Source organism: Plecotus auritus (assembly GCF_963455305.1).
Source record: "Plecotus auritus genome assembly, chromosome: 5".
Classification (NCBI taxonomy): Eukaryota; Metazoa; Chordata; class Mammalia; order Chiroptera; family Vespertilionidae; genus Plecotus; species Plecotus auritus.
In genome coordinates this window covers 166,383,017-166,407,295 of record NC_137776.1, presented here as the reverse complement: position 1 = coordinate 166,407,295, position 24,279 = coordinate 166,383,017, and the positions used below count along the sequence as shown (strand labels likewise).

Sequence of the window (24,279 nt, the reverse complement as noted above, 5' to 3'; positions counted from 1 at the left end):
TGAAGGAAAAGGTGTAGATGAGCTGTGGTGTGAGGTTTTCTCCCCGGGGAGCCCATAAAACGGAGGAAGACACCTATCACCCATTACCTTTGCCAGAGGCTTTGCTCACATTTTGGATTTGATTTCCACAACAAACCCCAGTGGTCACCTCCTACAGACCGGGAAACTGAGGCCCACCTAAGTTACGGAATTTGCTGGAGGTCATTCCTGCTACTTGCTTGGTGTCACTCTACACGCTGCTGGGATCTTAGGAATTTATTTTTAGAGTTTCCATAGAGCTCATGGATATATATATATTAGTAGAAAAGAAATATAATGTGAGCTCCGTATGTAATTCTCGAGTAGCCATGTTAAAAAAGTAAAATGAAACAGGTGAGATTCGTTTTAATATATTTTAACCCAGTATATCCAGAATATTGCCATTTTAGTATGTAATCAATGAAAAAATTATTAAAGAGATATTTTACTTTTTCGTACTAAGCCTTTGAAAACCCATCAGACTTTGCACTGGCAGCACATCTCAGTGTGGACTGGCCACCTTCAAGTGCTCAGTAGCCACATGTGGCCAGCGGCTGCCATACTGGTGGGCAGGCAGAGGTGGACCAGGCGATGCTGGCAGTGGGGTGAGCACAGAGGACATGCTGGTCCTGACTGGGGTGGGGGAGGGAAGGAATCCAGAACAGCTTCCTAGGGAGGATCCCCAAGAAGAGCCTCGAAGATCAAGTGGGAGTTGGAGGAATAGCATGTAAAGGGCTTCCCCAGCAAAACAGCTGGACACTTGAGATGCCACACATTTGAGTTCCCGCGACATACTCTCTCTTTTTAAAAAAATGTAAAATACCAGCCAGAAGAATCCATGGAACTTAAAAGGCAAGGTATTTCCCACGTAGAAGCCCTCATATCCTTTTCCTGCTGTTATAATTAGCTTTTGCATGTATTGCTTGGGCGTGTGGTATAGTAAATAGATAAAGAGTGCGGATGGTGGTCAGAGTCTAGGCTCCAAGTGACCAGCTAAGCAACAGTGGGCAGGCCCCTTTCTTGAGTCTCAGTTCCATTATCTGTTTAATGGGGATGAAAGCATCGCCTATGGCAGGGTTATCAGGAGGATCTCTCTTGCAGTCATGTCCTTGGAATCAAAGTGGAACCCGCCCTGGGCTTCCCAGATGTTGTGTGTCACTGGTTAACTTTGTTTCCCCCTAGTGGTCAGCACAGGACTTGCACAGAGTGGCTGGCTAAGATTTCAAGGGAAAACCACCCTTCAGGGAGGTTCATCGGTCCTGTGTTCAGTTCAGACGTTGGTGGGTCACTTGCCTAAAGAGAGAGCCTTGCTGTTCATGCTGGGTTGGGACTGCTAGTTATATGATGGACGACGAAATCAAGATCCAAGAGGGTCTTCTGAGCTAATGAAACCAATAGAGTAAAATTAGTAGGACTCTGCTTCCAGGCTCAGGAACATCACTTGTGGCATTTGGTTGCCCTTTGGGGTCATGGCCACTGTCATCAGCCAGTGGCCAGCAGCAGCTCGGGCCTAGCAGGCAGGCTGGTGGATTGGCAGGCGCACTAGCCGGGGTGTGGATCACCTGCGTTCCGATCTGAACTGCTAAAAAATGGCACTGTGGTCGGGCAAGTCCCTTCTCCTCTCTGCACGTTCACTTCCTGCCCTTTAACATGAGGAGTTTGGATGCGAAGGCTTTTTTGACCTTTCCTCACTGTGGACCCTGTGTCAGGACACCTAAGTGATTTCTGTAAATGCCATTGCACACTTCACTATGCACAGGCTCACTTGCAAGCCACACTTGTGCTGATATCATCCAGCCTGCACAGTTCCGTGCACAGCCTAGCCACAGTTGGCTGGCCTTCATGGCCTGTGGTCTACCCTTGACCAAGTCTGCATGCATAGATCACTAGGCTTTCTGCCCACTTCCCTTCCAAAGCTGAACTTTGCAGTAGCTTCCATACAAGTCAGTTCTGAGCAACACATCCCTGAGCACCTACTATGTGCCATGTCTAAGAGTTAGGCCCTAAAGATGCATTGGCCTACTCCCAGCCCAAAAGGATCAGTGCAAGGAGGAAATGGATCCCTCCTTACAGTGTGATCTCAGAGAGCGGCCCTGCGTGTGACGGGCCCGGAGGCATCACCTCACTCTCCCCAGCCCACGTCAGTGTGACGGCGGAGTGGTGTTTGACTTAGAAACCTTCTGTGCTGAGTGGGTACTCTGAAACGATCCTGAGTCCTCAGGAGCCCCTTGACATTGAAGCCAGCCGCAGGAAGACGACGTGAAAACCTTTGGAAAGATCTAGGTTTATATTTTTTAAAAGATGAAATCGCCTCTTTTGTCAAGAAAGTGAAATACTAGATTAATTGCCTATCAGAGCTAGGCGTTGTCTTTCTCACTCCTGTTTCTATACAGATAAACGGGCCAGGTCCTTGGCTCCCCACCCAGGGTTCTTTTTCCCGGTCTCCCACAGTCATAGACGCACCCGGATGCTCGAGTCCTCAGGGCAGCCCCCCACACTGGCACAGGTTGGGTACTCACTGCACAGCTCTCAGGAATGCCCATCATACCACAGAGCTCAGTGGGCCTTGTCTGCAGAGGGCAGTCCAGGACCTTGAGGGGAAAGTGCCATTAGGCCCAGGGACTAGTCTGGGAGTTCCTCTCTGGGCCCTTTTCCTTTCCCCGCTCTGGTTGCAAGTCCCCAACGTTATTTCCCTGCCAGCCCCAGCATCTGTCTTCCTATCACCTGAGTCCCCTAAGAATGTTTCCTCCTTCCCCAAAACTCTTTCCTCAGCCTTGCCAGGGCCTAGACCAGGGGTGGGCAAACTTTTTGACTCGAGGGCCACAATGGGTTCTTAAACTGGACCGAAGGGCTGGAACAAAAGCATGGATGGTGTGAACTAATATAAATTCAAAGTAAAGGAGCGGAGGGGAGAGCAAGAGAACCCTCCGCTCTTTTGGCTCCGCGGGCCTGATAGAACAGCCGAACGGGCCAGATCCGGCCCGCGGGCCGTAGTTTGCCCACGGCTGGCCTAGACCCTTCAGCCCCACGTACTGCTATTCCTCACACTCCCTGCCCCCACCCCAGGGCCTCTGAACACACCCTGGTTCCCTCCCTTCCACACTTCCTGAACTCCAGAGGGTGAGTCAAGATGCAGACCTCACCCGTTTTGTAGAGCAGGTTGGTCCAGTGTTAAAACAACCTTGGGGCACCGCGGAGAGAGAGCCGGCCCAGTGCCTGGCTGGCAGAGAGTGGCATTGCTCCGAGCAGGTTCTCGTATTTTCCTTCATCCGGGGGTATAAGCACAAACTGCTGTGCCGACCAGATGTGGGATTAGGATAGGACCTAGATTCGAACCGTCTCCCCTTGCCGTCGCGTGTGACCTCAGGGACAGAGAGAATTTGGTTGGAGCACGTGGGGTAGCATCTCGCCCATGGGGAGAGTTCGAGTAGTAAATGTGGAATCTGGAGCTGAGGCAAAGCTCGGGTTCCTGTGGGGGCAAAACTTTCGGGGAGAATATTTCCAATTAATGTTTCACTTGTGATGCTTGTAAATGCAGACCTTGTTGAAAGGGCAATTTCCTCCCCATTCTGTCTTGCTAGCTCATTTTGGAGACTATAATTCTTCCATTCACCATCCGGGCTATCTTTCTGAGAGCCAGTTTATACCAGATCAGAACGATGACTTTGTCACAAAGGTGGAATCGCTCCACGAGCAGCACAGGTGAGAGCAGGGATGGGGTGGCCTACTTTGGGAACCCCGGTGGGTACTGTTAGCCCTGTGTCCCCTGTGTTTGCTCTGTTCTCCTCTCTCTTTTGTTCACGAATCCTTTCAGGATGTCGGGGGTTTGCGAACCTTTGAGCTGTAACGAGGGCATGTATATTTGGCAGGACTGGCATTCTGTAAAGTGTAAAATGTGGTAAGAGTTCAGGGCGATTTGCTGCGTTCTTTGTCAGGATGCAGTTGAAATCCGTTAACTCCTGAAGGAAAGGCCCCTTTTAAATCTGACTGCCCCACTAATGGGCCCTACCAGGCAACCCTTTGAACGGTTCACCCCATTGAATAAAATGGCCCATGCCTTCAGATGGGGTCGAATGCACAGGCAGGTGGACAGAAGTGCTGACAGGCCGGCTCAGTCCGTAGCCCTCTCTTGGCATCGGGTCATGAAATTGCCTCACTTCCAGAATGGAGCCCCAGGCTTGTGCGGCTGCCTGGGGCCAAGCCTTCCCTGCAACAAACACGCCCCATCTGGCCTCCTGGTTCCTCGCCTCAGCTGACTCACAGCTGCCAGCCCCCCCTGACTGGAAGGCTGGGTCTCGAGGGACCTCACATGCTTGGGAAGGCCATAAAAACAAAGGCCAAGCACCCAGCGTCCCTTCTAAAAGGCACCGCCAATCCTGTCTCCCAGAATTGCTCCCCAGGCAGAAGCCAACGTCCTAAAATAGGACAGTGACGTGTGGAAGTTGGAGGCTGCTGCTAAAAGGGTAGATAAAGGCAGAAAGACCTACCGACTACCTGCTAAGCAACTTGGAATAAGTAGGGTGGGAATTCCGAAGGCGACAGTCTTCGCTGTCTGATCATGGAGAGCCTACTGAAGGAGAAGGAGTATTTAATAAAGAAATGATGGGCTAGAAGTCTTAGTGGACAAGACGGAAACCCTGGTTTAGTAGAACTTAGGGTTAGATTAAGCTTAAGAAATTTAGGGTTAGGTACCATGAGGCATTTAGTACCCTTTAGAGTAATGCTATCCAATTTTTTAGAGTTGTCTTCATTTTTTAAATTGGAGTTGCCATCCTCTCGTGGGTGAACGCTGTATCTCCTCTCTTCTGTAGTGGGCTGAAGCAGTCAGAAGCGGAATCTTGCTTCATCAACATAGCACGGACCCTCGACTTCTATGGCGTGGAGCTGCACAGTGGTAGGGTAGGTACCTTGGGCACATTTGGCTTCAAAAAATTACTTCGATTTTAATTTCTGAAAGTTTGGAAGTATCTTCTAAAAGTCTTGCTTTTGCAAAAAAAAAAAAAAGACCTTTTTTTAGACGTTTGGAAGTTTATAAAGTAATATTGAGTTTTGCTGTTTGTTTTTTCAGTTGCTTTTTTCATGGTTGCCTTTGTACTTGAAGACTATTTGGGGTGGGTCATGAGGATTTAAAAACAAGTAATTTTTATATGGCCATTCTATATTGTGGTTAAAAAAGCAAAAATGGTATGTAAGTCTGTTTTCTAAGTAACACTTTAATGAGCTAAGGTTTCTACTATTTAATCTCAGTGCTGCTCAAATTAGAGCTAATTACTCAAATATCTCGTTTTTTAAAAATTATCATAGTGTGATTAGGAAAATCAATATTTTAAATTGGTTGTGTCATTGAGAAAGAGACACATGGATTGGTTGCCTCCCGCAGGCGTCCCCAACCAGGGCCGGGGATCGATCCTGTAACTCAGGTATGTGCCCTTGCCCAGGAATCGAACCTAAGACGCTTTGGTGCTTGGGCCGACAACGACACTCTAACCATCGGACAACACCAGCCAGGGCTGGTTGTGACTTTTTAAATAAAATGGACTAACATCAAAGTGACTTTTTAAATAAAATGGACTAACATCAATTATTTTCTGAGCACTTTTCATCTGCCACATAGTAGCTTATTTCCCATGGGGTATTATCGTTACTCCCTTTTTACAGATGGAGTAACTGATACTCGTGGACTTAATAGCACATAAGTAGTGGCTTGGGTACATGACCCCAGCCCTTTCTAATTGATATCTGACCTTTACCTTTTATAGCTGTAATTGGCCCACATCATAGCCAAAAGAAAGAAAATAATTGGTGGAACACCTAGTCATTTGTTCCAGATGGTCTCATATGAAACCATAAGGTCTCATTTAAAGATTATAGTAACCTTTGAAATTGGTAGTCTAATTATCTCATTTTGCAGATGAGACTAAGGGAAATTGAGTCAATGGCCAAATTTTATTTCTGTATAATGTTTTTGGAATGCATAGAAACTCTTTCTTCAGGTGCATAATTGTGGCAGGCAAGTTATGACATAGGTAATAAAGTAGGAAAAACATACTAAATCTAGCCCTAGCCTGTTTGATTCAGTGGATAGAGCATCGGCCTGTGGACTGAAGGGTCCCAGGTTTGATTCCTGTCAAGGGCACATGCACAAGTTTTGGGCTCAATCCCCAGTAATGAGTGTGCAGGAGGCAGCCAATCAATGATTCTCTTTCATCATTGATGTTTCTCTCTCTCCCTTTCCCTTCCTCTCTGAAATCAATATATATATTTTTTTTTTAATTTTTTTTTTTTTTTTACCATACTGGATCTTATAAAATATCATCTTTGGGACTTGACCATTAAATTTTATTCCATTTGCAAATAATATTTTTTCTCTAGTGGAATGTTGTGGAGAACTTTCTTCAGTGGTGGAGTAGGCTTTATACCTGCTCCAGTTGATCCGTGTTCTCCCCACCCCCAGTGCCCCATGAGGGTCCTGAGGCCAGCTGACACCTGCAAGGTATCAGAGGGAGTTGGGTTACCCCTGGCTACGCCGCATCAACCAAAACCCCCTAAATATCAGAAACTTAATACCACCAAGTTTCTCAGTAGTTCAGAGTCTGCAGCGGGTCCTGACAACTCCAGGGCGGCCCTCCTCCAGGTATGACTCAGCAGTCTAGGCCATCCCTGTCTGGTGACCTCACCATTTTCACACAAGGCCTCGTGCCCGTCACAAGAGGAAGCTGGGGGGTTGCACACCACTAATAAGAGACACAGTCACTTCCGACCATATAGCACATTGGCCAGAACTAGTCCTATGGCCCTGCCTCGTGCAAGTGGGTGGGTATGGGAACTTAGGGATCCGTCACTGTCTGTGCTGCCGAGGGTGAAGTGCAGCCTGAAAGACAACAGACCCAGGAGGCTGGAGACTCAGGTCACTGCCCACCCAAGCCACTCACTGATTTCCTTATTTTGCGCTCCACTTTGACTTTATTTGCTAATTTGTGTGTCTGTACCACCTGCTTAGTATTTTCCCCTTATTTTGATCCCAAGTGTCATGTTTCAATGCAACCCTCGTTTCCACCAAGGAAATTTGGTTTTGCTTATTTGTGTGATTTCGGTTGGGTGCCCAATAGCGAATGTTCTCTGGATCCTTCATGATATCGGCAGTGTTCTTGGATCAGTTTTTCTAATTCCCGTGTTCACATCATTTTTTCCAAAGTGAGTTGTCCCCAATGCCTGTTCTGTGTTTTTTACTTATATTCCCTAATTTCAGACTGATAAAAACCCTTGGAGATGGGCCCGATAATCGTTATTGTACAAAAGGAAAAATTGACGCTCTGTAGCCCAGAATAACACAGATCGAGTCAAACTCTGCTCTTGCTTTGTAATTACAAGTATCTGATTGGGGCCACAGGGGGACAGGTAACTCAAGGGTAGGGACTCTTCGTTTTTTAATTTTTATTTATTGATTTGAGAGGGAGAGGAAAGGAGAGAGAGGAACATCGACTTGTTCCGTTTATTTACTCATACACTGGTTGCTTCTTGTCTGTGCCGCCTAGCACACAGGTTCTTAGCAGATGTTGAACTTACTGGATTTACTAGTATAAGCAGCTTTTACATCTTGATTGGATTTAGAGTCCGTGGTTTTCACTCCATTCTAGTGGCAGGAGTTGAGATCTACAGAAAGCTGTGCAGGGGCAGGGCCTTAGTGATGTTAATAGGACACCTCATACTAATTGTTGAAAATGTAAAATCAAATTTCATCTCAGTGATTCTGTGGAATAAGCAGATTGGCCTGGTAACTTTGAAACCGGTGGAGCGGGTGTTACTGTCAGTGCGTTTACTTTAGAAGAACCTGGTGCTAATACTTAGATCTTCAGTGTCCATTACGAGGGGATTTTGGCCTCTTTTCCATAACGTTTTCCCTCCGGAGCTTCTGCGCGTTGCTGTTTATAAAAGCATACGTGATTGGGAGATACCAAAGGACGTGGGCCTGACCAGAACACGCTGTGAATCTGAGCTCTTCCTTTTGGCAGGACCTGCACAATTTAGATCTGATGATTGGGATTGCCTCCGCGGGCATTGCTGTGTACCGAAAACATATTTGCACAAGTTTCTATCCTTGGTAAGTGCAAACCGGTTCTGATTATTTCTGCATCATGCTTTACAAATATGCTGAACCAAAGTACTGTCAACTCTAATTTTAAATGGTTATTTCTAAAAAAAGGGGATGGAAACTCTCTCCCAAGTGTTCACCTCTGACCTCTGAATCTGATCCAGAGTCAGCACTTGGGAACGTTAGTTTGGTTTTTATCGGCGTCCCCTGCCCCACCCCGCGTCCCCCTGTGGTGATGTGGATAAAATGGTGCAAGGTGGGTTTTGGAGTTAAAAAATCCGGGGCAGTGCATTGGCCAGAGTTCTGAGAACTTTCTCTGGGCAAGAACTGTGTTTTCAATGCGGTTTTTACTGATTAATTGAACTTTTTACCAAGTGTTTGGTTCTGGTCTAAAAACTCAGGGGACCCAAGACTTGAATCCCCACAAGACAAGTCCATGGGCAAGGCAGCGCTGTCCCCCGTTCAGCAGACTTCACAGCGGAGGACTAAGAGCACAGCTCATACCCGCTTCAAGCATCCTAGCTGGGCACTGAGGTGATGCCTCCGAGCCTCAGTTTCCTCATCTGAAAACTGGGCGTCATAAAACGTACTTTTCAGGCTGTTGCAAGGCTAGATGAAGGACTGCTTGTAAAGCTTTTAGTAGGGGACCTGGTATATACAAAATGCTCAGTTAACAGTGGCTGTAATTGTGTTGTTATGCAAACAATCCAGGGGCTGCTGGGCACACAGCTGTTTAGTAAGGAGCTGGGATGTGGGTCCTCTTTCTGTGGCTCCACACTCCCCTCCCCCCGGCCCAGCCCCGTCTCCCCCAGGTGCACACCAGCTCATGCAGAGCTGTCACAAATGCAGCTGCAGCAAAGAGCACGCTGCTCATAGTTCTTGTTATTTAAAAGCTACATCATAATCCAGCGGCTCCTATGTGATTCCTGGCTTCCGTCAGCTACTTGGTGTTGGGCCGAGGTGATGGGGCCACGATCACGCCTACACGGAAGTAAACTCTGGTCATCATGACCCTGGAGCAGAGGACGTACATTGGGAGACGGCAGCCACCGCCCGACTGATCCCTGATGTGCTTTTGTGGTGTGTTTTCTTTTACTTTATGCAGGGTGAACATTCTAAAAATCTCTTTCAAAAGGAAAAAGTTCTTTATACATCAGCGACAAAAGCAGGTGAGTTCTGCCTACGCTTGCTTTGTTTCTCGTTTTTCACCACCTCAGCTCCTTCAGTGGGTGAAGGCAGTTTGCCATGTGCACAGCAGGGAGGGAAGAGCAGGGCTTAGGTGGGAAGAAAACGGAACTCAGAGCCCCGAGGACCCAGCAACTCTCTGTACAACTCACGCTGCTGCTTGTCTGGTTGGAGAAGTGACTGGCTTTGGAGTCAGAGGATGGATTCAGGCTAGCTCTTCCACGTGCCAGCAGGGCAGGTTGCTCACCTCCCCCTAGCCTCGCCGAGTTACCTTATTTACAGAAACGCAGCTCTGCCTGCTTCTTTGGGAATCCTGAGGATTAAATGCAAGAGCATTGGTCAGAGCGCCTGGCGCAGGTGAGTAGCAGGAGGTGTCAGCAGGGTCAGTCCCTTCCCTCGATGTGTCTCAAATGCATGCCGGCCTTTGTGCGTGTCTCCTGAGAGGACCAGGCCCGCCAGTAACTCCCAGTAACTCCGTCTGGTTGTCCGCGAGGAAGAAGGGCTCAGCAGTGAGGGAGCTGAGGCTCCCCCGCTACAAAGGGGAGGGGCTGGAATGTAAACCGGAGCTGCCGCTCCTTCCATGGCACCATGCTCCCTCTGGTTACGCTGCAGGCTTTCCACTTACTGTCCCTGTGTCCATTTCCCAGTGTTGCAAAGGGAGTGTGAACCTAGAATGGCTCCCCATCGCAGTGAGCACTTAGAAAGAAAAGCACAAAAGCCCAGAGAAAAGCAGGGCTGGCCTCTGGGGCTCCCGCCCCCCCACCGGATTCAAGGTGGTCCAGAAATGCACAGGATGGTACTTTAACATGAAAACAAATCCTAAACGCAGGTAGGCCAAAAGGAAAGCAGATAATTAAAGCGATTGTTCCATATGAGCACTCTGTTTCACTCTGCTTTATGGAAAGCAAGTAGAGAAATCCAGAGTGTTACGAAATTATTCCCGTGGTCTGCTGGGTGAAAGTTATCTCTCCAGGGGAGAGGTTTGCCCAGAGCTAAATGTTCAAAGGAATGTATCCGACAGCCCTTCTGGTTCCAAATATATCCAACCTAGAAACGTAGGCACCTTTGAAAGGGAAGTGCTCACGAAGGACCACAGATACTGACAAAGAGTAGACTCGGGTCGCCTTTCCCACGAAGAAGATGGTTAACCAGCCCACGCCTGAGCATTCTTGCAACACTGGGCTGTGGCCGAGGCCTTTGGGAGCCAGTTTCCTGCGGTCCGCCGCGTCTCACGTGACTGCCACCCGTGTGGCGTGAGATGCTGAGACCTCGCGCCTACTTCTGTGCCGATGAAATCTCTACTGTGTTTCTCCTCCCAGACTGAATCCAGGGATCACATTGTGGCCTTCAACATGTTAAATTACCGATCTTGCAAAACCTTGTGGAAATCCTGTGTCGAGCACCATACGTTCTTTCAGGCAAAGAAGCTGCTGCCTCAGGAAAAGAATGTTCTGTCTCAGTACTGGACGCTGGGCTCCAGGAACCCCAACAAGTGAGTACACGCTGGTCTCCACGCCAGACTGAGAAGTAAACACGTCCTGGTCTCCACCGGGGAGTGGACATGCTCAATCGGGGGTGGGATGGCATCACCCAGGGGCCCCAGGCGCTGGGGCCGCAGCTGCTGACAGGTCTCGGAACCACGGCTGCCATCCCTCCGGGGGCAGTGGTATGTCTCTTTCCACACGTGCTCAGATTCTGCTCATGTTCCCATCGCCTGTTTTTGCCTCCCCACTCTGCTATCCTCCGCGCTCCCAAGCAGCCAGCATCACAGCTGCTCTCACACCGGGTCACAATAAGAGAAGCACGTGGCAATGACTCAGGGTCACCGTGGAGCTGGCATATGGGCTTTCCTGGCCTGCTGCCACTAGGACAGCCTTGCCCACAGAATATTCATTCCCTGGGATGCTTCGTAGTAATGAATGAATAAGATTTCCAGAGTCAAGTGACTGGTATGTGCCATATATAACAATCATGAAATAACAATTATAATTACAAGTAATAATTATAGCTGATAATTATTGAGTGCTTGCTTTGTATCATGCACATAATTATATTCTTAAAATACAATCCCATGTGTACTATTATTTACAAGAATAATATTCAAAGAATTTAATAAGTAGTAAAGTAAAAGAAATTAACCTATACATGTTTACCTTTTAATATAGATTAAAATTCATTCTCCAATTAAACTAACCATGCTTTGTATATTTTTGTGTATTTGTGCTCAGATTGCCTTCTAAGTACACACTGTAGCAGAAATTGTTTATCAATTATTATTTTTTTAAAAAATATGTTTTTATTGATTTTAGAGGGGAAGGGAGACGGATAGAGAGATAGAAACAGCGATCAGCTGCCTCCTGCAAACCTCCTGCTGGGTATCGAGCCTGCAACCTGGGCATATGCCCTGACTGGGAATTGAACCGGGGACCTCTTGGTTCATGGGCTGATGCTCAACCACTGAACCACCCTGGCTGGATTCAATTATTCTTATGATTTGTAGATCATTTGTTGGTTTGAGAAATTGGTTTTGTGATTTTTGCATTGTTGATGTGGCTGTTGCTAACTAAACAACGCCCCTATGTGAGCCAGTGTCTGATACATGGGGCTGTGTCAGACAACTCCAGTGACTTTCCTCTTTCATTGATGATCATTAAGTAACTATAGATTCAATAAGTAGGAAGTTTCTGTTAGTATCAGTGATAGGATTTATGGTGCTAAGTGCTCCCTCTCAGCTTCTGATAAACCACAAACAAATGCATCTTCAAAGTTTTTAGCTCTTATAATACTGTCTAGTATTCAGGAGATGTATTACTGAACAAGCCATGAGCACAACTTATTGAAATGCAGTGTTTACCTCAGTTGGACCCAATCCTTCTGGCCAGCTGAGAGCATGGACTGGTGCTGAGCAGCCTGGGCTCAAATCCTGCCTGTGCCACCTCCGTTTTAATTTACTTTGCTGCTTCAATGTCCTCATCTGTAAAATGCAGTCAGCATAGAGTGTCGGGGAGGGCATCTGGTTATGCACTGTGGCATTAAAAGCTACCTTTATTTTGGTAACTTAAAGCAACAACCATGGTATTATATCTCAAGATTTTGTGGGTCAGGACTTTGGGAAGGCCTCAGACGGACAGCTCTCTTTGCTCCGCGACATGCAGTGGTAGCTAGCCTGGTCTTAGAGTCCAAGATGACTTCTCTCACACACCTGGTGCCTTGATGAAGTGATTGGCAGGCTGGCTCACCCGGACCCCTCACCCTCTCTGTGTTCCCAGGGCCTCTTTATGTGAGCGCTCCAGCAGGGTGGTTGGGTTTCATACACACAGGCTCAGGGCTCCAGGAGTCTGAGACAGAGGTGGCCGATCATCGTAAAGGCTGGGTCCAGAAGTGGCACAGCTGTGACCAGCTGCTCTGCAGAGGTCACAGCAGTCACAGGCCAGCCCGATTCAGGAGTCCAAGAACCTGCAGCCACCTTTCATCGGCCCCTGGGTCACTTGGAATGTTGTGGATAGTCCAGGGGCACAGGTCAGCAATTCTTTACGACCAGTGTCAGCTTCAGTGTCCTGGGAAATCTCAGCCCCACTTTATAGATGAGGAAACTGAGGCTTAGAGAGGTTCCAGGCCTTGGTGAACCCCTAGAGATACATCTACACATTTGCATATTAGGCCTCCCCCTGAGAGGGTCCACATAAAAGAAACTCGTTCTGTGTTTTCCGAGCTTATGGGACAATGGAACACTTTTTTTTTTTTTTCCCAAAGAGTACCTATTAATAACGCATGACGCATCCTTGGGGGAGCTGCTACATTAAACCTCTGAATCGCCCGCTTGCTGCCCTCCCTCTGTGCTGTGCTCTTGGTCAGCGGTAATTTGGTGTAGGTTCTGGTCAGCAGTGCTGCGTGCGAATTTCGATGAGGGTGACAATGGCACTTGTTGTTGTAAATTAGTGCAATGATATTCTAGGGGCTGTTTTGTGTTGTTTGTGCCCTTTGGGGTTTTGTTCTTTTGTTGTTGGTGATGGTTTTAGGCTGCAACAAATGTGTGGACTGTTTTCATACAACATTGAAACATTATTTAAAATCTAGAAATCCCAGACCTGAGTTTCCCCTAAACTGGCTTCAAACTTCATCCTCTGAAGTAATTCACTCTTTAAGGCAGTGGTCGGCAAACTGCGGCTCGCGAGCCGCGGTTTGCTGCTCTGTTGACTAATGAGTTTGCCGACCAACTGCCTTAGGGAAAAACACTTAAAAAACATTTTAATAATGTACTAATGTCTTTAACCTGAAGTCAAAACTTCTGGGTAAGAGTAATGCCTTACGCAGTGGTCGGCAAACTCATTAGTCAACAGAGCGGCAAACCACGGCTCGCGAACCGCATGTGGCTTGCGAGCTGCAGTTTGCCAACCACTGCTCTAAGGGATCTAGATAGCTAAGATTTAAATTCTTGGTACAAATAAAATTCAAAAGTAACCTTCAGCTCAGCCAGTGTGGCTCAGTGGTTGAGCGTCAACCTATGAACCAGGAGGTCACGGTTTGATTCCTGGCCAGGGCACATGTCCGGGTTGTGTGCTGTAATTAAGACACACACAAAAAAAGAGAGAGAGAGAGAAAGAGATCTCCACCAGAAGAGAAAAAATAACATAAATAAAAGTCAGGAGAGAAAAGGATTGCTTCTGATCCCTGTACCTCTACTCCTGCTAACCTCGGCCAGTGTCAACAGGGTCTGGGGAGGGAGTGTGTGCAGAGCGTTCCACTTACACTGTAATGTCTTCCTTGTTGAACATGTCAGTGTAGAAAGTGAACCTGCATCTGGTTTTTCAGGTCTGTAAATAACCAGTATTGCAAAAAGGTGATTGGAGGGATGGTCTGGAACCCAGCCATGCGGAGATCCTTATCTGTGGAACATTTAGAAACCAAGAGTCTGCCTTCTCGGTCCCCTCCTATTACTCCCAACTGGTACGTCCTCCTTTTTTTTTGTATTACTCACCAGTAAGCACATTCTCTCAAAAAAATAAATAAATAAAAATAATAATCTACACTAATAAAAGAGAAAGATGCAAATTGACCATACCTTCGTGGCGCCCACCAGCCAATCAGGAGTGAGTATGCAAATTAACCCAACGAAGATGGAAGGTTAATTTGCATGCACAGGCACTGAGTGGCCGGGGCCGGAATGCTTGTGTCATCGACATGGCGACAATGCAGGTGTTCTGCACCGCCCCAGCCGCTTCAGGCCTCTGGGCAGTGTGGGAAGGTGGAAAGGCAGCTCCGGGCTAGAGCAAAGGTGGAAAGGCGGCTCCAGCCTGAACCAAGACAGTGCTGGCAGCCAGGGGAAGGAAGGCCCATTCTTGCACGAATCTTCATGCATCGGGCCTCTAGTTAATAATAAATTCCTAAATCAAGATGGCCAACAACAGAATTTGCATCGGCAGGTATGGCTGCTGCAGAGGAAACTGTTTTGGCGAAAGGCACACATCTCGCTTAACATTTTCCTTGGTGGATAATGCCGGGATGTTCTTTTTTTAAAAGTTACTTGGTCTACATTTGAGAACTGCAGCCTGCTGGAATGCCCTCTTGGAATGCGAGTGCACATGAGCCAATTAATGTTCTAACAGGTCCTGTAATAAAGAGCGCATTGGGTTTTATTTATCTAATCTCATGTTTCCCATTAACATCACAGAAGAAACTTTGGGGAAACCTGATACAGGAGCACGATAGAACTGATGTACGGATGTGCCATCCTCAGCAGCAGTAGCAAATGCACGTGGGGAGGGAGCCTGCCCCCGTTTAAGATGATGGAGTTGGGGAAAAGGAAGGAAGTGGCAGTTGGGTACCGGGGAAGGACACTGGGTTTGTAGCTGAAAAACCCAGGCTCAGATTTTAACTTGCCTGTTCATTCACAAGTTTCTTTACCTCTCTGATCTCAGTCACCCCAACTATAAAAGGATTATAAAAATTTCCACAAAAGAAGTAATGCCTCAGTGCTTTGTAAGCTAAATAAATAGTTTGAGGTGGAATTATCATTGTAACTTTATGACAATGTTCCCCCAAAGGCATCAGGCGATTTCTTTGAATGCCTCCCCAGCACCCTAGTGTCAGCCACAGAAGGGACACCCATTTGGAAACATTGCCCCAGCTCCATGCTGGGATAGGAGTGTGACTTTCTGTTCATTTCATGAAAGACCTGTGAACCTTTAAGTTCCCGGGCTAAGGGAAATTCTCACAGGCCTCTGGGTAAGGACCTGCCACTGGGGTCCAAGGCTCTGGGCAGGGATGACGATGTATTTGTTGTTAGCAGTCGTAACAGGTCTGAGCAGATTTGCTTCTTGGGTTCCAAGATATAGGCCCACATTCGTATTAACACATTGCGGACGGATCACGAGAATTCGCGTGTTTTCTGTTTTAAGGCTTGTGGCCAGTCATGAGAATTCTTTAAAAAGATATTATCTTGTAAGAACATGTAATAAATAACTTCAAAATGCAATGGGTATTTAATTTTAAAGCGTGCCTTTAACATTTATGTAAAACATTTTTTGTTCTTGTTCAATAGAAACTTATCTGGCCACTGGGTAAAGCCAGCAATAAAACTACTGGTACACAGTATGTGAAGAGGTAAATTTATGCTATAAAGTAGCTTAATTTGTCTGAGAGTATCTTAGGCGGCAGTGCCAGGGACAGCAGAGGCCCAGGATGGCACCCAGGAGAACAGCTGGGTTTGATGTGCCACACCCTTGGCAGGGAGCTCTAATGCTATTTATAGGTCCTCCCTAAGGAGTTACCAGCCTTTCTACTCTGCTTTGGACACAGTGTTATTGATTATCCAGGCCCAGGGGGTTGTGAACAGTGGGGGCCCTGACAGTCCCAAGGACAAGTGGCTAACAAGGGGAAGGAGGAAAAGCTGAGGGAAAATAGAACTTGGAAAGCTAAGCTCCTGGAATCGCCACTGCAATAGCCGATGCCCAGGGGCTGTACCTGGCATCCTGAGAACATTGCCTCTTCTGATTTATTCTCAGGAGCAGGTAGGTACAGCTAAGGCCAGGGAGGTGCTAAGGTCACACAGCTACTGCTGCTATCAGAAGAAAAGGATAATGCTGTGATGTCCATCTAATATCACATAAGAGATACATATATTTTACAGAGCAAACATTTCTTCTTGGGTCAAGTGAAATCTGCATGAAGGGATGTACTAGTAGTTGAAATAAGGTTTGAGTTTTGACTTAACCTTTTATTTCTACTGTTCAAGAGAATCAGGAAAATTGTCTGATCAGCAGTCAGTATGGCCTATTATTTATGCATCGAGAACTTGAGTCCTCCTTGAAGGATGGCTCACCCTAAATCAATACTCAGTGCCTTCCCAAAGGGCATAAACCATCTCCTTTGCCTCTTCATAAAACTGAGCCTACTGGTCTGGGGGCTGCACCAATGGGCTGACAGTGTTGGGGACCCCCGTGGCCCCTGGTGGACTCTGGGTAGTAATGGGTTAACTGGCTTTTACTTTGCAACAGCATCAGCCCAGTCATTCTTAGAAAGGTCAGGGCACAAAGTTAGATCGCTGGTGTGTGATAAAAAAACAATTTCAAGTGGAATTTGCTTTCTCAACACTTCACGCTCCACCTTTTCCCCACCCAGGCGAAGTCCTCGGCTCCGGCATGAAATCCGAAAGCCAAGGCACTCTTCCGCGGATAACCTCGCCAACGAAATAACGTACATTACCGAAACCGAGGATGTGTTTTACACCTACAAGGGCTCCCTCTCCCCGAAAGACAGTGATTCGGAGGTTTCTCAGAACCAGAGCCCACACCAAGAGTAAGAGATTGGGTTATTCTCTCTTTTTACTTGCTGTCGTGACTGTTGAGGAGTTTGCCCAGGCCCAGATGGCCAGAGTCGAGGGCTGGAGGCTGCCGCTTTGCTAGGGTGCCCACTGGAAGGCAGGCTGGGAGCCTGGGGGCCGGGGCTGGACTTCTCAGAGTTGTTACTTGTCCTGAGCAAAGCTCAGTCTCATTCCACATTCCCCAGAGGTATAGACATGTTAACCACAGTAGTATTTCTCTAGATTGTCAGATTTTACCACGGCCAAGTTCCAGATCCCTGGAAACAAGCTTCTTTCTAGCTCTCCACAGAAAGCCTACGCAGAACCACAGCACGCCCTCGGGGGTTTTGTTTCCATTTTGTCTTTAATGAATAGTTAATATAAAGAAAAAACATGCGTAAGACATCTCTGATTTTCTGTTAAATTTGTGTCAAGGACAGTTTGCGTCAAGTTCTTTTATATCCCTACTCTCCTTTTTTAAATGTGACCAACTCCTCTCAAAGCCAGGAAAAAGATCTCTCCTAAAATACTAGCTTGAGTCCTATTATTATTCACTAAGATGTATCTAATACGCTAGTTCCCTTTTTGACTTGATTACTAGGGAGCTCAGAGCTCCATGATATGCTCAACTGAGTTGGCTTTCCTTAGCCCAGGTTTCTGATAGAGCCCTACTCTTCCTTATTAATGGGCTTTATTTGTTCTCTTGTTGTAATGAGTTCACAGTTTTGCCATATCTGTACATTTTAGGGTCAGCTATCTCAAACCATTTTTTGAAGTGGGAAAGATACAGGTCCTAAAGAAATAAAATGACATCTTAAGCTAAAGTGGGATAGGGTCAACTAGTCAGCCATGGCGATAGGTATCCATTCTGTGAAGTCCTATACTAACCCTCAAATATAAACATCATGCCTCCCCCAACAGCATAGGGTTCACACGGAGGCATTTTAGTTCATCGGTAACTTTTTACCACTCTAGCTCCTGGTTTTAAGCATTAAATGCAACCTGGTTGTCCTCTAGGCCTCACAAGTGAGTTGCAAACCTCGTTTCCCCCGTACGTGTGCGGTTGGTGCCTCTCTGCTGTCCCGGACCACAGCAGTCACGGTTCCCAGCTTATCTGTGTTCTTAACACATCTAGTTAAATAATCCCTCTGGCCATTATTTCCTCGTGACCCGCGCTTGGACAATGCTTTTGTTGAAATGATCACTATCTCTTGCTCCAACTGCAGGCCTGGTGAGGCTGCAGTGGAAGCGGGTACGTTCCTCTGTGTGACCCCGGCTTTGCCAATCTAGAGATGCGCGTGCAGGCATGCATCACTCCAACTGGTTTGCGTCTGCAGTGGGCTTCTGTCGCTTTGCTGAAAGGAGAAGGAGGGTTTGGGGACCTGACAGGGGCTCTGGGAAGCCCAGGCACAGCCTCGTGTCAGATCTTCCCATTGCTGTTTGCAGTCTCATTATGGAATTGTGGAGCAGCTAGACCTTCCTTGACCAGTCCAGTAGCTGCTAGCCACATGTGGGTATTCCACCTGAAATTATTTAAAGGAAAATAAAATTTAAATTGGGTTCCTCAGTCACACATCCTTATTTCAAGTGCTCAAGATCCACGTGTAGGTAGTGGCCACCATGTTGGATGGCACAGATGAAGTCTGTTTCCATCATCACAGGAAGTGCTGTTAACGGCACAGCTCAGCACCAGGTGCAGGGAGAGGAACTCTGTCCAGTGCTGTGGGGATGGGGTTTTTGTTTGTTTGTTTTAATATATTTTTATTGATTTCAAAGAGGAAGGGAATGGGAGAGAGAGATAGAAACATCAATGATGAAAGAGAATCATTGATCGGCTGCCTCCTACACAACCCCTATGGGGGATCAAGCCCACAACCCAGGCATGTGCCCTGACCGGGAATCGAACCGTGACTTCCTGGTTCATAGGTCGACACTCAACCACTGAGCAACACCGGCTGGACAGTGGGGAAGTTTTAATCCAGCAGCACACTTTATACACCCTTTGAGGCTCATTGAGGAAACATCGAGGCAAATTAGACAAATCTTTGCCTTCAAGGGCCTCCGGGCAAGCGGGGCAAATGGCACATGATCAGCCTTCATCGTTGCACTCTGGGGCTCTGCCGCTTTGCTAAAAGGAGAAGGGAATTCGGGGAATTGTCTGAAGGTTCTGAGAATTATGTGTCCTGCATCAGATTTCCCTACTCTGGTCTGCCGCCACACCATGGAATTGCAGAGCACCTTAGACTTTCAACAGTCCAGTCTAGGAGCCCCTACCACATATGGCTGTTCTAATTTACATTAAATTTCAAATGCACTTCCTCCAGCCCTGTTTAAGACATTGCTGGCCCTGCTCACCCCTACGCATTGCACATCCATTCTTTCTGAAACTCTTCCACCAGACCTTGTAAGACGTGTCCTTCTTGGGCACTTTTTCATTTTGCAGCTAAATGTTAAAAGTAGTGCCCTAGCCAGTTTGGCTTAGTGGATAGAGTGTCGGCCTATGGACTGAAGGGTTCCGGGTTCGATTCTGGTCAAGGGCACATGCCTGAGTTGTGGGCTCGATCCCCAGTGGGGGGTGTTCAGGAGGCAGCTAATCAATGATTCTCTTTCATTATTGATGTTTCTACCTCTTTCTCCCTCTCCCTTCCTCTCTGAAATTAATAAAAACATACATTTTTTTTAAAGTTGCCAATAACAGTGATTCAAAGGCAGCCTTCCTTGTTGGGGCTTTGCCAGGTGCACTGACAATAGATGTCTCACAGTCAAATAGCTGTTGCACTTTGCCAGTGGGGTGAACAGTTGAAAAACTGCAGCCCCTACCAGCTCAGTTAGGTGGGGGACCCCTTCTGGCTGATGGGTCCTCAGAGGCAGCTGGCCTCCCTGGGCATCTGGGGGTGGGGGCTCTCTCTTGCCCCATGCAAGAAGGGACGGTTGAGCTGTACTTAGTGGAAAAAACTGTGGTTATTTCAGTGAGTATTTGCAAAATGTTTAAGAAACGTTTGACATGTTTTATACAGCAGATTTGTGTTAAGAGGCGAAAAGAAGGATTCTGTCAGAGAAATCAGATGAATACTAACACAGGCAGCGAGGAGGGCTCCTTTTAGAAAGCAGAATTAAATGTAATGTTCTGTCCCCATTCAAGCAAGAAGGAGAAAGAGAAAGGAATAAAGAGAGCGGCTAGACTCTAGCTCGAAACCCAGTGGCGCAGCTCAGGGTCTCTGAATGCTCTCCGGGCGGATGAGTCACCCGCGGGCATGTCCTTGCTCACAGCAGCACAGCGAAGTTTGGGGTCACAGATACCAATCCTTGGCAGTTTGCTTTGTGCCCAAGTGGGCTGGCTGAACGTGTTCCTCCCCAGGCTCCTGCCTTCCTTTCCTTGTTTCAGAGCAAAGGCCAAAATCTGCAGAGAAGGAAGTTTCCTTAGTGGCAGTAAAACCCAAACCAACCACCTCACCACCCAGAAAAATAGGAGGAGAGGTCCCCTAAAGGGAAAATGGCTTTGTCGTGCAGACACTGGAGGGAAGCAAGTTTGCAGGCAGCTGCGGAGTGCGTGTGAAGAACGTCGCTGTTGTTTTACCCATGGTTTGGATCGCCAGAGGAGACACTCCACAGAGGGCATCGGGCTTTGCGTAGTCACCGGTGCCTTTGCTGTTCGCTTGTCTCTTCAGAGCTGCCTTGTTCCGTGTGACACAGGGCGGCTGCCCCTTTTTATTTCAGAACTTCTGTGCACACACCATGTGAATGCCCTTAGTGCTGCTGCACCAAAGCATGGTGACGATGACACATGTTATGTGTGCATTTACCACTGTTAAATTTTTAAATTTGCTTTTACAATGGCAGGGAAGAAAAAAAATTTTAAACAATTTCTGTGCATTGGAAGGTGCTTAGGGAATCCCCACTCTTCAGCCACGTTGGCCATGTAGGAATCCCCCAGGCCCTGTCACCTGGTGACGGGGAGCTCTTCTGCAGGGTGGCAGCCTGTTCCGAGGTTGGGCAGCGCCTCCTCCTTGGCAGTGACCCAGCACATCCATCGGTCCCTGCCTCGAGCTCCTGGGACCCCACAAAGGGTGTCTGTTTCCAGTCCTACCTGACAGCCCCACACACTGTCCTTGAAATTAAACAATTCCAATCCCTTTGGCAACTCTCCACCCTTGGCACCCAGATTTGAACATGGATCTGGACCCCGTCTAAGTGTCTCCCACAGAGACCAGCCAACAGCAGGGTTTCCTTAGGAGTTTTGCATTCGTTTTCCCTGCACTGGGCTGTCCCTCCGTTGGGTCATTGCCAAGATAAGAATGGCATGCTCAGAGTGTCTCCATATCACAAGAGCCCAGACTTAAGACACTGATCTTTTCGTTACTCAATGGCCCTTGTGTGAGGATCCCTGTGAAACATTTCTCCAGTAATTTTATTCAAAAGAAACGCAGCATTCTGAGAGAGCCTGCCGAGGTGGAGCCTGCATGTTAAGGAGATCCTTGTCGCATTCTCGGGAGCTCTGATCTTACAGATGCTGAGAACTGCTGAACCCATCCTCTCTGTTCACCTGAGCTTCCTGGGTTCAAGAGAATTCCATGCTCTAATTTTTAGAGTAACTCCATGAGCCCAGGAACCGCGTGGAGGCATTTTTTCCTTTGTTCACCCAGCATCTTCATGGAGTGTGCTCTGCATGCCTGGCCGAGCCTTACGTGCACCTGGATAGGAATGGAAAGAGGTCTGGGGTCTCTCCCGACCGTAAGAAGCTCAGAGACTCGGAGAGAAACCTGATGGGAAATGGCCCCGTTGTGTCCCACCTGTCCCACCGCCATAGGGAGTTAGGGCTGCGGAACCCTCAGTGGGAGCACAGCTGCTCCCCTGCACAGGTGGGGGGGAGGGGCAGAGGTATTTGTCACGGTCTCAGGTTTGGGAAAGAGGGGTGAGGGAAGCATCACACAGGAGTCTCTTCTGCATGGGTAGTCCTGCCATTTTTACTCCCTTTAACATTGCTCTTCTTCAGAGGAAAGAACGCCACCATGGCTTTTGTTCCTGAAGCCTGTCACATTCACAGTTCTGGGGCTGAGGACCACCTGCCTGCCTGCCTGTCTCCATCCCTTTATTCCCAGGGATCTGGGGTTGGTCAGCCCCTCCCTGGCTACTCTGGATCCCAGATGACAATGGCAGTCCCCCTCCCTGTCCCTCCTCCTCTGACAGGTGTCCCCTTCCTGCCTCAGGGACAAATCTCTTGCTTCTGCTCCCTCCTCCAGCCCCAGTCACCTGCCTGCTTCCTCCAGCCACCCTCTCTCCTTACTTCCCTCATCCTACTCCTTCCCCAGGAACCCTGGCTCCACCCACAGCTCCCCTCACCACTCCCTCCTCACCCACTAGGCTCTCCCTCGTTAGCACACACATCCTGCCCCCAGGAGAGAGGAAGCCAGCGTGGTTTGGCATCTTCACTCCTGGCATCCCCGTGCTGCATCCAGCTGCCACGGTCTCACTGCTCCTTGTCATTGATGTCCTCCTTACCATCTGTCTTTCCGTCCTCCATGCTGAGCAGGACGTCCCTGCAGCCTGCAGGGGATCTTCTGTACACAGTTGATCAGCCAAAAACTGCCGTCACATGTTTAATAAAAGTAACCTCTCTGACCCTACTTAGAAAGCAGGATGGGGCACAGCATGGCTTTGAGTGTATTCTTTTGAGTACCGTGGGCTGTTTTATGCCGAAAGGAAAAGTACTTTAAAACCTTGGATGATGTAATCCACACATTAAACATTTTAGAAAAAGAGCGACTGTAAAATACATTAGAATTTTACTGACATTGTTCTATTCCGCTTTGTAACCTTGCTCACCTGTTTCTTTGTCTGCACGCCCTTCACCCTTTCCATCGCTGTCACCCTCCAGAGTTTCCCACACGTGTGAAGTGCATGTGCTGCTTGCATCTTCCTCCTATTGAAAGTTCAGGACATAGGGTTTTCTAAACCTTGTCTGCCGCTAGGGGGTGCTCTTGTAAACATGAAAATGTAGGCAAGTTGCCCTACTTGTGGGAGAGATTTTTTTTTTGTTTTTATTTTTTGTAGCCTTAAGTAAATTAAAGTCTCATTCATTTTTAGTCTGAAAACTTACCACTTGTCTACAGCTTCAGTCCCAAAGGATCCTGTTCTGAAACGCCTTCCCATCCATAATACCTTTCCCTCAACTTGAAAACCATGGGGCCAAACTCTTCTCTTGCATGTAGCTGCTAGTATATTCCTACACTGGTCTGTAATTGAATTTTTATATCCCAATAAATTGGAATTGTGACTCAACAAATTGAATAGGATACTGATTTTGTATTTAAAGTAAGGTAACTTGAACTTGCTAGGAAACAGAGAAGCCCTAACTTAATGAAAAATTCACAGATAAGGGCTTGAAATAATGATTTAGTAAGAGGCAGCAGCAAACTATCTTTTGTCTCTTCCACTGACTGTCTTCACCTCTCCCATCACTGGACCCTGTATATAGAACAAGAGGGAAATCCTGTATTCTGTAGGATTTTTAAGGCATCTTTTGCTAGGCCTGTGGCTCTGGAGCGGGTCTAGTGTGGGTGTATGTGATGCAGAGAAGTTGAGTGTCCTAAACAGTGACGGCTGAAATGGTTACTCCCTGTGGCCCTTCAAGGTTAGAGACTGTGTGGTGGTGGAGGGTTGGGTGGGAGGGAATGGTGTGAAGGGTGTCTTAGGAGCAGACTTGGCATAGCCTGGAGAGGAAAGAGATGCTCGGGGACTCATGTCCATCAGACTTCTGTCTATTAAGTGAGAGGGAAGCTGTGTGACCTTGGTCAAGCCACTCAGCATCTCTGGACAATAGTTTCTTCATCTGTGAAGGGGGAGTTGGACCCGGTGAACATAGAGGCTTGTTTAGTTCTAATAATCTGTAATTCTCCAAGACAGAACTTCCTGCGATGCTGGAAATGTTTTATAACTGTGCTTTTCCAGTATAGGAACCATTAGCCACATGAGACTATTGACCTTTTTTTCCCAATTTATTTTTTTTAATATATTTTATTGATTTTTTACAGAGAGGAAGGGAGAGGGATAGAGAGTTAGAAACATCGATGAGAGAGAAACATCGATCAGCTGCCTCCTGCACACCTCCTACTGAGGATGTGCCCACAACCAAGGTATGCGCCCTTGACCGGAATCGAATCTGGGACCCTTCATTCTGCAGGCC

The 24,279-nt window shown here is 47.5% G+C and overlaps 1 protein-coding gene across 9 annotated transcripts in view; it reads left to right on the top strand.

Annotated features, from left to right (window-relative positions):
* PTPN3 (protein tyrosine phosphatase non-receptor type 3) overlaps positions 1 to 24,279 on the top strand; it is a 119,509-nt gene that overhangs the window by 46,658 nt on the left and 48,572 nt on the right. For 6 of the 9 annotated variants that reach the window (XM_080667440.1, XM_080667433.1, XM_080667434.1 and 3 more), the window contains 7 exons: positions 3,600 to 3,720; positions 4,830 to 4,917; positions 8,031 to 8,119; positions 9,216 to 9,279; positions 10,615 to 10,787; positions 14,108 to 14,242; positions 16,916 to 17,092. In XM_080667440.1, coding sequence (XP_080523566.1) covers positions 3,600 to 3,720; positions 4,830 to 4,917; positions 8,031 to 8,119; positions 9,216 to 9,279; positions 10,615 to 10,787; positions 14,108 to 14,242; positions 16,916 to 17,092 — 847 coding nt within the window. Of the gene's footprint in view, positions 1 to 3,599; positions 3,721 to 4,370; positions 4,482 to 4,829; positions 4,918 to 8,030; positions 8,120 to 9,215; positions 9,280 to 10,614; positions 10,788 to 14,107; positions 14,243 to 16,915; positions 17,093 to 24,279 lie in introns of those variants that run through there. The other 3 variants (XM_080667441.1, XM_080667435.1, XM_080667437.1) reach the window with 3 other exon arrangements.